The sequence below is a fragment of the Arachis ipaensis genome, chromosome B3 (assembly GCF_059453495.1).
Source record: "Arachis ipaensis isolate K30076 ecotype BB chromosome B3, ASM5945349v1, whole genome shotgun sequence".
In the NCBI taxonomy this organism is placed as follows: Eukaryota; Viridiplantae; Streptophyta; class Magnoliopsida; order Fabales; family Fabaceae; genus Arachis; species Arachis ipaensis.
In genome coordinates this window covers 38,409,347-38,426,535 of record NC_142438.1, presented here as the reverse complement: position 1 = coordinate 38,426,535, position 17,189 = coordinate 38,409,347, and the positions used below count along the sequence as shown (strand labels likewise).

Sequence of the window (17,189 nt, the reverse complement as noted above, 5' to 3'; positions counted from 1 at the left end):
CAAAATACTCTCTTAAGTTCTAACATATAAACTAATTAATAAATTCTAAATATATAAACTAATTAATTTCACAAATTAAAAGAGACAAAAACTGATTTTGAAATCCAATAATTCAGTTACGTCTTTACGAGCCATATCATATTTAGCTGATTAATTACTCTATCATACACATATTGTTGGGGAGCTATTTATACTTTAAGTACTAGATTTGAAAGTTTAAAAGCTATCAAATGTTAAAAAATATTATAAATGATGGAATATCTCGATTCAACGAATATATATAAGAGAAACTCTAGGGGCTAGTAGATTTTATAGTTTTTAGTCATCAATTAGTCATTAATGATGTTTTTAATGGTGTGAGATTACATCTAATGGTGTAAAATCATTTAATTTTCTTTTGATGGTTAAGTACTGGCCAGAATTTAATAAAAATGCTGGTCCTCTAGCACTCCTCTATATATAATCTTCAAATCTCAAGTATTGTAATCCCATTTAAAATACAACTGTATCTCGAGTACTGAGTAGTCGTTTTTAATTACGTGTCATATCTTTAATGCGTCCCGGATATATTCAACTTTTATCGTATCATATGTTAAACATTCAGGTACTAAAATATGAGTTTAATTAAATTTGGGTTATAACACCCGATATGATAGGTCGTGTATATCAATAAATACATAAAATTGATAAATAATATATTTAATTAATTTAAATAAAAATTCTAACAATTTTTTATTTTATAATAGATAATTTTTTTGAATTTTTAAAATTTGTATAGAATATTTTTTAAATTTGTTTCTAAAAAATTTTATTAATTAAATTAGTTCTAATTTTTAAAAAATAATTTTATTGATAAAATTTTTTAAAAATGAATTAAATAAATAAACTTTTTTTTAAGAATAGATGGTTAATTACTTAATTTATTTTTTTCACTTCCTTGTATTATATTTTTTTTTCTTTTTTTCGTTTTTTAATTTTTTGTTTCTGAGTGACGGTTTTCCTTTTCTCGTTTCTCCGTCCTGAATCAACCTCTCCGCAGAAAAGAAACTCCGATGCAGTTTCACACCTGACGACTGATTATTGCTTAAGCTCCTGAATTGATCTATCGACTAACTCAACTCCATCATCGTCAAAAACAAGAGATAGAACACCAGATCTCGGAGCACTCTTCTTCTCTCCCGGTTCCTGAGGGGAGAAACGGGGGAGAAGAGATCTCCAATTCCGCCATTGACGAATCTCCTAAAGAAGAAAAGGCAATGCCTCCAATCTTTGAGTACTTCGTTGTGTGTGGGATCGGACCGGAGATTCGAAACATTGATGGAATCAAAGGTTACCATGGCCCTGGCTGCATGTATACTCCTTCACTCCTCGACCAGTATCCTCCTCCGACTCACACTCTCTATCCTCCTCCGCCTCCTCAGCTTCCCACTGTAACTGCTTCTTCCACAACGAACCTCTTTTTCATATGCATTCCCGTTTTTCTGAAGTGTTCGTGTTCGTCGTTGCGTTTACTAAATTTCCTTATTGTGTTAATTTTATCTGATGCCAGTGAACGTTGTTCCTTTTCAGTGTGTTCTACCTGCTGGTGTTGCGTTCCATGCATCAGGATTTGATTCCAACGATCCTTCCACGTTTCCGAGGAGCTATCCGATGGTTTTGACTGGTATGTTTTTGTGCAAGCATGGTTTCTCCAGTTTACCTTAGCTAGCTTTTACTTGCTTTTATTTGGTGGGACTTGGAAGTAGCTTAGGAAGTTGGATATTGATTTAGGAAGTTTACTTAGATATGCTGAACTGTTGATACATGATTAGGGATTGAACATATATTGCACCGGGCCATGGCGATACTCAAATCAGGACCGTGGTGCATGTTGGGCGCATATTTATATAGAGAGATATGTTTGATAGAAACTATCGAATTTTTATTGGGGATAGAAGTATTAGAGCACAACAGAGAAGATTATAAGTGATTTTCACTGATAGTTTCTTGCTGTTATTGCTACCTCAGAATAAAGTAATCATTCTTTCTTTCTACATTCTGATTTGGGGGGTGACTATTTTATGTCGAGTCCTTGCTAAATACTTTTAACTTTCATATTTGCATTTTCCCATTTATCCTCCCTGATGAATGATGATACTCTCATCGTCTCACCATGATTTGCAATAGGTTTTTCAGTTGATATTACTTTCAGCGTTTATGGTTTTGTTTCTTCATATCTGATATCATATTGACTTAAAAGTTTGATGCAGAGGGTGATGGTTCTAAAATCTATGTTAGCTGCATTTCTTTCCGAGATCCAGTTTGTGAGGATATCGCAGAGGCTTACCGTATACAGGCAAATTCATATGCTGACAAATGCATCTGTCTAGTTTCACGCTTGCCAAGTTTCCGTCTACTTCGGAGTGCTCTGGAGGAGATATTTGCACTGTGTTTTTCTCCGAATGGAACTAGGTAAGTCTACAATGGTGGCAAAATCTTTGCTTTTTAGCTGTTGAGATTGTTTGACCATCTTTTTCAAAATCAGAACATAACTACGAGTTTCTTTTTATTTATGCTTTATAAATGTGACCACAAGTTGTCTTAGATTAAATATGAAATATCTGTGGTTTTTTGTTTCTGTTTCTCTTACCATTCCCACTGTGTAACAATTTCAGTAAGCCACTATGGGATGTCATAGCACATATGGTGTCCAATGTGCCTTTGCCAACTCCTGGAAAGGAGCGAGTGCTGTTTGCTATTGAGAATTGTCTGCTTTCTGCCGAGGCTCCACCAACTGATGGGCTTCCCCATGCTGATGTACAGTCTCCTGAAACTTGGCTTCTAGACTTGATTAGCTGTTTTCATCTAGTTCATTTGTTAACAACCATCCATGGTTTTCTGGAGCAGATATCATTTCAGCCTCTGGTGCAGTGCTTGGATGTTGACAACTTAATACAACTTTTTACAGCCGTGTTGCTTGAAAGGAGGATTTTGCTTCGAGCTAACAAGTATACTTCTTAAGACCTTACGGCCATAGTTCCTAGTTATATTTTGGTTCATCAATGACCTCTCCAGTGTCCACAGTCTGGTTCTTTAACTATCATCTACACTATCATAAAATTTCATGTTGATTACCGATGAAATTTTAAAGCTAAATAGTAGACTTTAAGTTGCACAGTTTCCCAATTGTATTTGTGTTTGTACTGTACTAGCTTGTCCTGATAATACTGTTTCTGTTTGGCGTTGATTTGGATTCCCCTTGATATATACTTCAACGAAAGCAGATATGATAGTTACATTTGATTGCTGTGTGAAATTTGAACATGGGGTTCATCCAATATATGCAGATATGTTGTACTTATGTTAGTTGTTTAAAAGTTTGTCATTTAGAGTATTAGTTAATTCATTTGTTAAATCTATGTTTATTCTATACTTTCTTTTGGCAGGTATTCACTTCTAACTCTTGCATCTGAGGCCATTTGTCACTTAATCTACCCATTCCGATGGCAGGTTAGATTTGAAAATCTTTATCTCGAGTCTTTCCTTTATTTGTGTACACCAGTGTTTTTTGTTCTCGATTGGCAGCATCATTTTTGTTGTTATGGCTGATTTCTGGGGTTGTCTCTCTGAAAAGTTGTGTATATCATATTTGATAATAACTCATGATGCTCATTCCTAAAATGTTGGTACCTTTTGTTAACTCGCTTTTAATATTTTTCTCTTGATGTTTTTTCTTTCTTTCTTTAGCATGTATACATTCCGTCACTATTCTTCAAAGGAGTAGATTATATTGATGCTCCTACACCATATATGATGGGCCTCCATTCGTGTGTTGATACCTCTGCACAGGTCATGGATGGTGTAAGTCAGTACTCTTGTTCCTTAACACCACTGCTTATTTAAAGAAATTCCATTCCCTTGGTGTTTAATTTATCTATATTCTTGCATTATTTGATTAATTGCTGGCTACTAGTTTTGCTGCACTTTTATCATTAATTAGTTTGATTGAAGTTATAATGTTATAGCTAATGATTTACTGTACATAGGTAGGGGAACTTCTCAGTTTAAGCCTCAAGGTCATCTATCCTTAAGGCTGTGTATTGTTTGAGTCAAATTGAGTTGGAAAATGGGCTGGTGAAATGAGATGCATGTAAAAAGTAAAAAAAAAAAAACTTATTTTTAACCTATGATGCACAGACACTGACACGGACACGGGACACGACACGACACGGGACACGCCGACACGTGAATTTTAGAATCTTACATGACACGGGGACACGCATATATATAAAATATAAAGTATTTTTTAGATAAACCGTAATGATATTTTAATATTTTATTGATTTTAAAATATAAATTATATTTTTAAATTATTTTTAATGTCTTATTTTAATTATATCAATTATTTAAAATATTTTTTATTTTAATAAATAATAATATATACTATATCTAAATTTATTTTAAGAATATATATTAAGAATAAGACTGGACACACTGATACGTAATGGTATTTAGGTGTGTCCAAGTGTGTCCGGAGAAGAATCTTTTTATTTTTTATTGAGACACGATTTGGACACAGCAGACACGCGTGTCGGACGAGTGTCGGTGAGTGTCGTGTCCGAAATGTGTCCGACACGCAGACACGGCAATTCAGCAAAGTGTCCGTGCTTCATAGTTTTTAACCTTTCAAGTATCTTTAACAAGAAAACTGTAGAAGTAATGTATTCATGAACTTGTTCTAGTCCTGTTCCTTGCTTCTTTACCTGTGGCAACAGCTGTTTTTAGGACTGGTAAAGTTCTGTGTGTGTATTTATTGTATTCTTTTCTGCATTCTTGAACTAGTTATCAATATCAGCTCTAAGCTTCACCCAGAAACACCCCCCCCCCAACCCACCCAAAAAAAAAATCATGTTTGCTTTTCTTGATTTACAGGTTGGCATGCATGTGAGGCAGTTCTATTTGTTTTGAATGAGGTTTTGCTTTCATTTATTTTAATTGATATCCTTTAATCTATTGTAGGTGGTGGTGGTTGACCTTGATTATAATCGTATCACTACATCAGAGGAAATTCCACCTATTCCCGAGCCAGAATACAGCTTCTTGCGTGGTGAGATAATCAAGTTATTATACCCCAATGTAATTGGAATTGATGAATTGAAGGCTGGAATATATAGTGTATCTGAGCATTATACTAAATTTGCGGCTAAGCAATGGGGAGCGGATCATGACCTTCAGTTAAGGTGATCCTTCGATGGTAGATTATTCATTGTTTTCCATTCTTTTTAGGTTCACCGTCTCTCAATAAATCATATGAAAGTGAATGAGATGCTAGATTGATGAACATTTTTATGAATTCTTAATTTAGTTCCTTGGAAAATATTATGATACACTTTATTCTAAACATTGCTGATTGATATTTGTAATAAAATATTGAAATTTTCTCACATAGATGAACTTGATGCCTGCCCGTTATACCAAGAATGATTTGTGCTTTGCTCATTGTAGTTCTAATTTATGTTGTTTCTTGGTTCCTTGTGGACCGTCCAATTTATTGTTTTGGTTCCTTGTGGACAGTCCAATTTATTGTTTAACTTTTTTGCCATTTTAGAAAGTGGTAGAACTTTTATGACCACCAATCCATGGAATTTTTATTTGATGATTTACTTGTGCCGTCTATTTTAAAACTATTATTGAACATTTGAGTCATTCAATATTCCCCCCCCCCCCCCTTCTCTTATCCATCGGTTTCAGATGTTAAAAACCAGACATGTTGGTAGTACAACAAATGGTGTCCAGTCTGATGTGTCTTATTTGTCACCATGTTTCTTGTGCAGGATGATATTCTTAAAGTTCTTTGCAACACTTTTAAGCGGCTATCGGAATTTCCTAGTATGAATATTCTATTTCTTGTTTCAAGAATTTAGTTTTCAATCTTCCATGAGAAAACTTTGGTATGACCTTTCATTGTTCATTTTCTTCTTTTTTCCTATTTTGGCATCAGGAAAATAGTTCCACTCAGGTCTTCAATACTCAAGCTTTCTTGAAGAAACGGTCTCGAGCTACTAACCAACCACCAGAGCCAATGGTAATTTTTTACTCATAACATGGGGGGTGTTCTCCAATTAGCAGCGATGGAAATTCCAATGACTAAATTGATCCTACTAATGATTAGATTTTCATTGTTGATTATGATGGTTAGAAGTCTCATGGATGTACTAATGATAATTACATTGGCTGGGTTTAAATAATGTTTTATCAAAGAAATGCTAATTCCATTCTTATTATTGCTGTATAATTTGTCTTTCATCCGATGCCAAATTTGAATTTTACAGATAGCTCAGTTCCTTGATTCTCATGGTTTCTTGGATTATTTGGAGAGAGGGGTAGGTTCTGATGAAAACAACAATAACCTGCTTGATAAGCTACAGGATGCAATTGGAAGGGGTCAAAACCCTATGTCAATTCTTCCTTCACCTTTGGTAGAGCCTGAGATCTTAACAATATCAGATTTTGATGCTGGAATGTCAGGTGAAATGCATGACTTCTAGCCAATTTTGTGTCTAAATTGATTACTTGCAAATATAAACTAAATTGAATGCATATTTTTTTACCTTTTTCTACTTTTTTTTCCTTTCAGGATCTGGTGCCAATTATACCTATGATAGATTTCCTGCAATCAGCAGAACAGAAGAGGAAGAAGAAAATAGGAGGGATATTCTTTCAGCAGTTAGTAATGCCTATGAGTACTCAGGAAGACATACTCCAAGGTAATGCAAGCAATGCGCCAATGCCTAACATCAGGACACTCTTTTGTTGTCATACTGATGCCTGGAAAAGCTGGCCCACATGTCCTTTTCAGTTATTTAATTACAGTTCTTGATTAAAAGGAATCTCTCCCAATGTGCGAAATGTTATTCTGTACATTGGTACAAATATGAGTAAATTCTATTTATAGGAAAAGTCTAAAAGTTCAAGTGTATGGTTTGCATGAATACTAATTGTTGTCACTCAAAGAGGAAGCAATTTTGAATTAGGATTCGTTATCGTTGTTGCTGTTGATCTATGCTGCTTTCAGTTTCTAGGCATTAACTGTTTGTATTGGGTATCCTGAACAGAATGTCTTCTGTTGTGAGCAGTACATTCTGCCTTGTTCTATCTATTGAATAAACTGATTGTCATGGTTGTTTCTACATTTTAACTTCCATTGTTTTTCCACCTTTTTCTTGTTTTTCTATCTTACTGTTCTTCTGTGTTCTTTCAGTAAGGATCTGTTAGCAGATGGTCTCAGTCCACTTGAGAGGGCGGTAAGTTAACATGGCCAGGATTATTTTGTTAGTGCTGCTTGTGTATTGATCTATTTATTTTGCAGTTGGTCCCTCACATTATTCTTTTTGTGGTTTCAGGCTGAAAGGGACAGGATGGTGCTGGATATTAAGGTTAAGCTGCAGGTACGTTTATCGGTCTTTTCTCTATACATTCCTCTATGTATGTTTGTGTGTGCATGCATGGGTGTATCCATTTTGCGTGAACTTTTTTTCCCCTTATTTTCAATATAAATCTGGAAATTTATGATGCTTGTTTATTGTGTAGTAGAACTGTAGAAGTTAGTTTACTGCTGCTGCTAGTTCTTATTCTTTGGTTTCATTGAAGACCCACAGCAACTTTAGTTGTCTAAAATAAGTTACCCGCTCTTCTTTGTAAATTCCCTTCTTTCTCTTCATTTTCTCTCATGCATTGCCATTTCCCATGCCCATTCTCCTACAAAATTACATCATGAATCACATCTCTCTTGCTTTAATATAAAGGCCTCCAGGATCTTACTTAATTTTGAATCCTATTGCTGCTCCAAAAACATCCAGTATAAAAAAAAAAAAAAACTGAAAAACACTTGTTTAGATCAATCTTTGATGTTGACATGGTTGCTGGATTCTGATACATTTGACTGTATTACTCTCTATAATGACTACTACTATATGTTGAAATTGGTACAGTATCACTTTTTTACATTGCTTTTTTTTCTTCATAACACAGGGTTTATGGCTGCGGCTTCTCAAATTGGGAGCAACAGATGATCCTCTCGCCTCCTTTGAATATGGAACAATACTTGGTATCATTGATCTCAATTTTCTTTTTGATACTAGTGGAATGTGAATTTTCCAGTTTGTTGTCAGGTTAAAAAATTAATTTATGTTAGAAGTGGAGTGCGGAGTTTTCTAATAAGTTATTTTGTGGTTGGCCTTGCAGCTTTGATTGAATCTGATGCAGAGGGGATTGGTGGTAGTGGATTTGTTGAATGCATAAGCGAGCATATACATTCAGTTACTCTTATTTAGCTAACACTGATAATTAATTTCTTTGTTATTTTCCCTGTCGCAATGAAGCTTATGCTAGCTCTTTCTATCAGGGTTGGAGCTGTCAGCTCACTGAAGAACAATTTATTGCAGTGAAAGAATTGGTAAACAAATGCTATGCCTTTTGTTTAACTTGTCAGTCCTTCATATGTGTTCAACAAATTTAAGTCTCCAAAAATGAAATTCATTTCAAGTTATTGTAAGATATTTTATTCCTTTAGTCTAACATGAAATGAACTTTAATACTTCGAAGTTTAAATTGCAAATCTTGAGGCCAAATTGGTGCAATGACACTTTTGAGGACTAATTTGAGGTTTTAATCTTGATATAACATTTCAATGTCTGCCCCTCTGGCTTTATACAAGTCCAATCATTTAATATCAAATACAAGTAAATAATGAGACACCACCATCTCTTTATTTCAAGTTATTGTAAGATATTTTATTCCTTTAGTCTAACATGAAATGAACTTTAATACTTCGAAGTTTAAATTGCAAATCTTGAGGCCAAATTGGTGCAATGACACTTTTGAGGACTAATTTGAGGTTTTAATCTTGATATAACATTTCAATGTCTGCCCCTCTGGCTTTATACAAGTCCAATCATTTAATATCAAATACAAGTAAATAATGAGACACCACCATCTCTTTGATATGACTCCATTGAGGTGCTTGTAAAAGAGGGATCTTATCAGAGACACATCCTCCTTCATAGTTCCAGTCAGAAAAACAGTGCGAAATGTATTAAAATTTTGAAGGAAAAGATTGTTGTAATTGCAGTTTAAGGAAACCAAACTAAATTCATTTTAACACTAGAGGGACTGAGTATAGTTTTGTCTAAATTACTTCATTTCAGTATTGCCACAAGTGTTGGCAAAAAGAATATACCTTCCCCCCTCCCTTAACTTCTAACTGAGTTCATGTCTAATTCTCGTTCCTATCAAATCTGCTCATTTTCAGCTCAAAACAGCTATAAATCGTGCAACCGCACGGAATGACTTGCCAACCATTAGAGATGCTCTTGAAGTTTCATCTGATATGTATAAGAAAGACAATAACAATGTGCCAGACTATGTGCAACGACATCTTATTTCTCTTTCTATTTGGGATGAGCTGCGGTCTGTATTTCCCATAACTATTTTTTCATGTTTTCACACGATGTTTTAGTGGTCTTATCTTGAACTAAGTGTTGACACAGTTCATGCACCTTCCTTGCAGGTTTTGGGAAGGATATTTTGACTATTTAATGGAGCAATCTTCAAACAAGTAAGGATTTAAAATTTTTCTTTGATTGTCTTCTGTTTCTTCATCTTTGTTTTGAATACAAATAATGGGCTGGTTTGGTTAAGATTCCACAAGAAGTAATTCTTTAGTTGTAGAAGCAGAATCAGAAAATTATGTTGCATTTCTATGTAATTGTAAAAGTACCTTGTATCAAAACAAAAAATTTCTAATTACTTTGGTTTTGCTAACTATGAATGTATGTTTTTGCTAAAATTTGTCAAAGCTATGCTCTCATGCTTTTGATTTTGGGAGAAGTAGCTCCTTGTATGCTTATCTATATTATATATCTTCTATATCTGTACTTCTATATCTATACTTCTATATCTATACTATATATAATGAGAATATGAGAACGGTTGGTGTCCAACTTTTTTTTCTTTAAACACCATTCGTTATATATAATTTATAAAAAGTATATTTTTTTGTTATATCAAAGACTTGAGCCCAAGACTTTTTGGTTAAATTATAAACTCACCATCTCAACTAATTCTATTTTCACTATTTTTACATACATTTAATAAATAAAAGAGTGAATTAGTGTCTATTGATACACTAGTTAAAATAACTCGAGAAAGACTTGTTATTTTCTACTTTGGCTTGCTTTGAAAATCACAAACAAACAACATTGATAATAGAAAACTGAAACAGAGAAGTAGAGAGAGAAAGCGAGAAGAGAAATGTCTGAATTGTGTATCATGAATCTGAGATCCTCAATTGGGTGACTTCTCTGTTTATATACAAGAGAATGGTAGCTTGTGGGGGAAGCTACCCTAAGGGTAGTTAGGAGTTAGGATCTTTCACTGATAAGTTAGTTATAGCTAGTACAGCCGTCATCCTAGCTAGTAGATGGTAGTTACTGCTATTCCTAGTTCTTTTAAAAGAATGTAGAATGTTGTTTTGTACGGGGATTACTCTCTCTCTCTCATCCTAGCTAGTAGATGGAAGTTACTGCTATTCCTAGTTCTTTTAGAAGAATGTAGAATGTGGTTTTGTACAGGGATTACTCTCTCTCTCTCTCTCTCTCTCTATTTTGGGAGAAGCAGCTCCTTGTATGCTTATAGTTTTTTTTTATAATAAAAAAACACTGATTATTTTCTACTTCAGCTTGTTTTCACAAGCACAAACAAACACTACTAAAATAAATCCTATTGTTCTATGACCTTCAACCTAACTATTTGTGAATGTATGTGTATTCTTTCTGACCTCTTAACCAACCATCCAAGCATTGTAGATTTAATTGAATTTGGACTTAAATGCACCGATACTTCTATTTTTTTCCATAGATGTTTATAAAGCTTCAATTTTTTCTTTGCCAGATCAGCAAACTATGCATCTCTTGTGACAGCACAGCTTGTGGTGTTGGCATCACACATGGTATTGTCTAGGCTATTTCATGTGCTTAAATTCTTCTGTTAACTTCTGTAGTTCTGTTGAAGTCAAATTGTATCATGTTATACTTTTGTATACTGAGCCTTCTTTGCCGTAATGAAGGCTGGGCTGGGACTTCCTGATAATGATGCTTGGTACATGATTGAAACAATTGCAGAGAGGAACAGCATTGGATCCAAGCAATTTGTAAGTTAATTTCTTTTTAGCAATGCATAAATTGCTTTTCAAGTGAGTATTATATGTTGCTTTGTTGCATGGTTTATCCTTATACGATATGGTTGTTATTTTGTATCTTTGTGAGGATGTGTTGTCCTCTTTTGTACTCTTCTTTACTGCTCTAATAAAAATTCTTTTTCTAATCCCAAGGGAGAGAGAGAGAGAAAAGAAAAAGGACTTTTTCTAACCAATAAAAGAAGCCTACCAGCTTATATAATATAGAGTCAAAGAAGTATTGGAAGGAAAGAAAAATGAGGAAAGACAATAAACTGTAGTTTATGTCCTGCAGAAATTGATGAAGAACCAACACAAGTAGAACAGAACAAAATTATTAAACTATGGCACTATAGCTTTCAGTACCTAGATGCTCAGCGTATTTGAATCCTTGATCTTCAATTAGAGACTTGGTCTCAAAACATAATGATCTAATGTGGGATTAATAACCAAAAGTGCATACGTAATACAATAGTATTCATAAAGGTGATTGCTATGGTGCCTACAAATGTTTGCCTAACTTCTTAAAAAGGTTAAAAATCAATATTTAATTTTAAAAGTATAAAATAAAAAATTATTAAATATTCAAAACTTACCATATCAAGTAAATTAGGCAAAAGTTAGGCACCATACCATAGGCATCATAGAATTCACCATTCATAAAACTTAATAAACTATATAACTAAGGCACCTGAAATAACAATAAATGCAACTAATAATCAAGATCACAAAATGTTGACCATGTAAACTTGAAATGCCATACCCTAAAGAAGTACAGATTCTGCATCAATGTTTCTCTTAGTACCATTGGTTTTGTATCTTATCGTTTTTTGCATACTAGTAATGTTGTCCATTGTGTTATGCTTTCATGGTATACGTCAGTGTTTCTCTTTCTTTTGAATGTTGACTTTACTTTATCTATTTCTCTTGAAATAATACTACTGAAAATTTTGGCTCATGTCATGTGATGGATTATTGCTGAATTGTTTTCCATGTTATTGATGCAGATAAAAATCAGAGGGTTCTTGTCTCATATCCAGCAACTACGCAATGGATATTGGGGAGTCACATCATTTAAGGCACAGTCTATGTCATCCCTTGCATTACCATCCCCACATTCAAAAGATTCCAAAGATGATGGCCAGCAACCTGCCGAGGGAACTGGTGTTGGTAGAAGCTGGGTGCAAAGTATGTTCACCCGAAATACTTCATCTAGATCCAGCTTTAGTCGTAAATGGACGTCTGATGGGGGCAATTCAGGTATTAATTAATACATTATCTGCTAGTGCAACTATGTATTGATTCTTGAGTAAACTAAGGGTATCACTTTGTTCTATTGTTACAAATTTAGCTGCACAAGAGAATGGCACTCCTCGGAAACATGATCTATCAACTGGTGGGCAGAAAAAGCTTCAAACAAATGTCCGCATACTTAGGGGTCATAATGGTGCCATTACTGCTCTCCATTGTGTTACAAAGAGAGAGGTGTGGGATTTGGTGGGTGACCGTGAAGATGCTGGTTTCTTTATTAGCGGAAGCACAGACTGCTCAGTAAGTTTCAATGTCTATGGATGGCATTATGCAGCTCAGGTTGCATTTTTTGCCTTAAGATGTTAGGAATTAATTAATGTGTTATGAATATAACTTTTCTCCAAACATGCAGGTTAAGATCTGGGATCCTAGTCTGCGTGGTTCTGAACTCAGGGCAACTCTAAAAGGGCATACGAGGTTCTCTGTCTCTCTCTCCCCTATATATATATATATATATATATATCTTTTGTTCTTAACATCTCTGGATATACATTTATGGGCAACCTTGCTTCTGGATTCAAATGTAGAACTATCCGTGCCATAAATTCAGATAGGGGGAAAGTGGTGTCAGGATCTGATGATCAGTCTGTTTTGGTGTGGGATAAGCAAACAACTCAACTTCTGGAAGAGCTTAAAGGCCATGATGGACCGGTATTACTCTAAAATATTTCTGGCTGATCTACAGTAAACAGATGTAGGTAAATAAGTGATGAAAAATATAAAGGTTGGAAAGTTGAAACTTAATATAATGCAAACCTTGTAGGTCAGCTGTGTGCGCATGCTCTCCGGTGAACGTGTCCTAACTTCATCGTATGATGGTACTGTGAAGATGTGGGATGTTAGAACTGATAGATGTGTTGCAACTGTTGGTCGTTGCTCTAGTGCTGTTTTATGCATGGAATATGATGACAATGTGGGACTCTTGGCTGCTGCTGGAAGAGATGTGTAAGTTAAAAGAATGTAGATGTGTGTGTGTGCGCGGGCACATGCAAATTCTATGTTGATTTTTCTGTGTGCAATTCAGCTATTTGTCATGCATTGATTGTTTCTGGCATTACAGGGTTGCGAGCATATGGGACATTCGTGCTAGTAGACAGATGCATAAACTTTCAGGACATACACAATGGATAAGGTTAAGAGAACATGTATTTCTACTCTACTATGTTATTCGTACTTGCGGTTTAACAAGCATGAGTTATCTTTTTAAATTTTTTGGTATTTATACAATGGGAAGCATGAAACAAGAAAACTTTATTGTGAGGAGTGAGTTTGATGAGTTTTTCATGATGATAAAGATATGAAGTAAGAAGAAATAGTTGGATTAGTGGTTACTGTCGGTTATTTTTAAGAAGTGGATGATATTTTTTTCCCCTTCTTGGGGTAAAATTTATTGTAGAAATTGGACACCAAGAGGGGACCCTTTATCTATGTCTATTGTATCGATAGTAAATAAAATATATAATTGAGTATGGTAAATGCAGGTCCATAAGAATGGTTGGTGATACTGTAATTACTGGTAGTGATGATTGGACAGCAAGATTGTGGTCTGTTTCCCGAGGAATATGCGATGCTGTCTTAGCATGCCATGCCGGGCCAATATTATGTGTCGAATATTCTGCTTTAGACAGAGGAATTATAACAGGTGCATCATCTCCGAATTTGGCAATGCTCTGTGTGTGTGTGTGTGGGTTTCATTAAGACACTGGCTGTGTGCTTTTATTTCCATTGCTTGCTAAATGTTAAATTCAATTCCAGGGTCAACTGACGGCCTGCTACGGTTTTGGGAAAATGATGAGGGTATGGCAATCTCTTTATCCATGAAATTTTCCTCGTTGATGTTTAGCTTGTTTGATTTGTGAAATATGCAGACTGTTTAAAGTTTAAAACTTCAAAGTGTCTCACTGTAAAATACTATCATGCTATTTATACTCCACCAAAATGGTGTCTTAATCTTGCAACAAATTGTAACATGCAATTTTAAGAAGCAATAATACAACAGAATGAACTAGTGTTGTGCCTGTGTATTTATTCTGTACAAAATTAGAAGGTAGAGAATAGAGATCATCTGATAATTTTTTACTCATTGACTGTACAGGGGGTATAAGGTGTGCAAAAAATGTTACAATTCACAATGCTGCCATATTATCTATCAATGCTGGGGAGCACTGGTTAGGCATTGGAGCAGCGGACAATTCGATGTCACTTTTCCATCGGCCTCAAGAGAGACTTGGTGGTTTTTCTGGTACTGGGTCCAAAATGGCTGGCTGGCAGGTTTACAGAACACCTCAAAAAACAGTTGCTATGGTATGTTCTCTTTTGGATTTTTCACTTGATATGGTCCGGCTCTGGTATAATGTGATCAGTGAACATTATGATGTGCTCGCAAACTTTTTTAACATGTAACTACAATCCAGTGCCAATTTTATTGATCTTTTGAGACAAATAATTGCTTTGGGGGAAACTACCTAAGGAAGTGCATTCCTTAGATAGTTACTAGCACTGAAGTAGGAAAAAATATATTGATGTTCTTTTCTTTGTGAAATTGTTTTGTGGTGATGTTTACTTTAGAACTATGGCTCATTGATTGCTGTTATTTTGATTTGCCTCAGCTATACTTTAGGGTGCATATTTTTGCCATTTAGCAGGGCAATATATGTGGTTAAAGAGTATTATGTTATTCATGTTCAACACTCTTTATTCGTCGTTGTTTACATGGGTTGATTTTGGCCTTACTGTGACATCCAGGTAAGATGTATTGCTTCAGATCTGGAGAGGAAAAGGATATGCAGTGGTGGCCGTAATGGGCTTCTAAGGCTGTGGGATGCAACCATTAATATTTGAGCTTGGTTGATAAAAGCATATTCACGTTTATGAAAATTAAATAGGTGAGAAACATGGTACTTCGTAAACACGGGGACCCCCAATATTTTTGCTTGCTTAACGAGTATATAATGTACAAGGTAATACCCGATGAGTCCAAAAGAGGAACCAAGTTTGGTTGTCTGTTATCTGTGTTTAGAGGTAGGTTGCTTTATGCCTGATTGCCTGTATCATGATTGTACAAAAAAAAAAATATTAGTGTGGATAAATTTAGTTAAGTTGTATAGAATCTAGCTGCAATTGATTTTGCATAGGAACATTGTTTACCCACATAGCAAGATTCATAAATTTGGAAAATATTTAAAGAAAATTACCTATTAAACACATCCAAGCTTTGGAAATTGGCCGCTACCTGGGTTTCCATTGCTAGAGTCTGACTTTACCGTTGTTGCCGGATTCTGGTTGGTCTATCATGCTAGTGGTCGTAAATAATGAAATACTGAATATTTTTCAATTTTCATACGTAGATGAGTAAGAAACTGGCAAAGCGTGGCCCCTTTTTATTCTCGTTTTTTATCTGGCCATTTTTTACTTTTAAGTCATTTTTTTGGTAATTTTTTAGTCGCTATTATTGCCCACGGTATCTTCTAGTTATGCAGATTAAGAACTAATTCGTCGCGGATCTGAGTTTTAAGGGTCTGCTACTGATCAATGGACTGTTATATGCACAAGGTAAAATTTAAATTCTAGACACTTGTTTAAGCGAATAAATGAGTTAACTACTCGATTAACTTAAGTTAGCTATTTTTTTAGTCATTTTTTTTCGGTAATTCAATTTTTTAGTCATTATTAATTAAAAAAAAAATTGTATTTAAGCTATCAACTTAGCCCATTTTAAATCTATTAGGTTAATATAGGTCAAAAGAATGGTTTAATTTATTAGCCCAACCAATATTTCTATTTGGGATTATCAAGGTAATATATTAAATTCGAACATTTAATTATTTATTTTTCTCGTTATCAAGAAGGATAAACTACTAAAAATGTACTTAAATAATTTTGTTGATGAAAATGTATTTAAATTTTATTATTGACAAAAAAATTCTTAAACAATATAAAAACGCGATAAAAATATTCAAAAAATATTACTTTTTTATAAATAACAAACGACTTTTGTATTTGATAAACTCCTTATATGTATTTGATCCAAAATTTTATAGAAAATTAGCCCATTTTGAATCCAACTATTGGGTTAATATGGGTCAAAAGAGTTGTTTAATTTATTAGCCCAACCAATATTTCAATTTGGGATTATCAAGGTGATATATCAAACCCGAACGTTCAATTATTTATTTTTTTTGTTATTAAAAAGGATAAATTACAAAAAATATATTTAAATAATTTTAACGTTGATAAAAATATACCCGAATTTTATTATTGGCAAAAATACTTTCAAATAATTTAAAAACGCGATAAAAATATTTCAAAAATATTTTTTTTGTAAGTGACAAACGACTTTTGTATTTGATAAACCGCTTATGTATTTGATCCAAAATTTTATAGGAATATTTAGATAATTGTTTAAAAAGTACACACAAAAAATGGGATAAAATTTTGATCTCTATATTTTTATTTTACTTTTTAAAAGTATTATTTGTTGTTGACTAAAAATTACAAAAAAAATATATATTTAGTGAAAAATCATCAAATTTTAAGGATAAAAATATCTCATTTTTCTAATCATGCTTGTAAAAAATTGCATTAAAATTCATTCTCTAAAGCATTTTTTGAGAATACATATTTAATGTTGGGTATTTTTGTCGCATTTTTAAATTATTTGAGGGTA

General features: G+C 33.9%; 1 protein-coding gene across 2 annotated transcripts; it reads left to right on the top strand.

The window, feature by feature from the left end:
• The first annotated feature begins 939 nt into the window (after positions 1-939).
• Positions 940-15,725, top strand: SCD1 (stomatal cytokinesis defective / SCD1 protein (SCD1)). 2 transcript variants are annotated; one of them, XM_016333417.3, is made up of 31 exons: positions 940-1,430; positions 1,570-1,663; positions 2,250-2,451; positions 2,655-2,796; positions 2,887-2,987; positions 3,426-3,489; positions 3,727-3,840; positions 4,999-5,219; positions 5,814-5,868; positions 5,981-6,064; positions 6,312-6,507; positions 6,617-6,746; positions 7,241-7,283; positions 7,383-7,427; positions 8,011-8,086; positions 8,224-8,297; positions 8,384-8,434; positions 9,290-9,447; positions 9,548-9,595; positions 10,930-10,987; positions 11,105-11,188; positions 12,220-12,472; positions 12,564-12,763; positions 12,876-12,940; positions 13,051-13,174; positions 13,287-13,468; positions 13,584-13,655; positions 14,005-14,165; positions 14,279-14,320; positions 14,619-14,827; positions 15,269-15,725. In XM_016333417.3, exons 1-31 carry the CDS (start codon positions 1,257-1,259, stop codon positions 15,362-15,364), a joined length of 3,618 nt encoding a protein of 1,205 aa, XP_016188903.1. In that variant the 5' UTR covers positions 940-1,256; the 3' UTR covers positions 15,365-15,725. The 2 variants fall into 2 exon arrangements, with proteins under 2 accessions (XP_016188903.1, XP_016188904.1); XM_016333418.3 differs by having other exon boundaries at positions 981-1,430; positions 2,240-2,451.
• Positions 15,726-17,189: the final 1,464 nt, after the last annotated feature.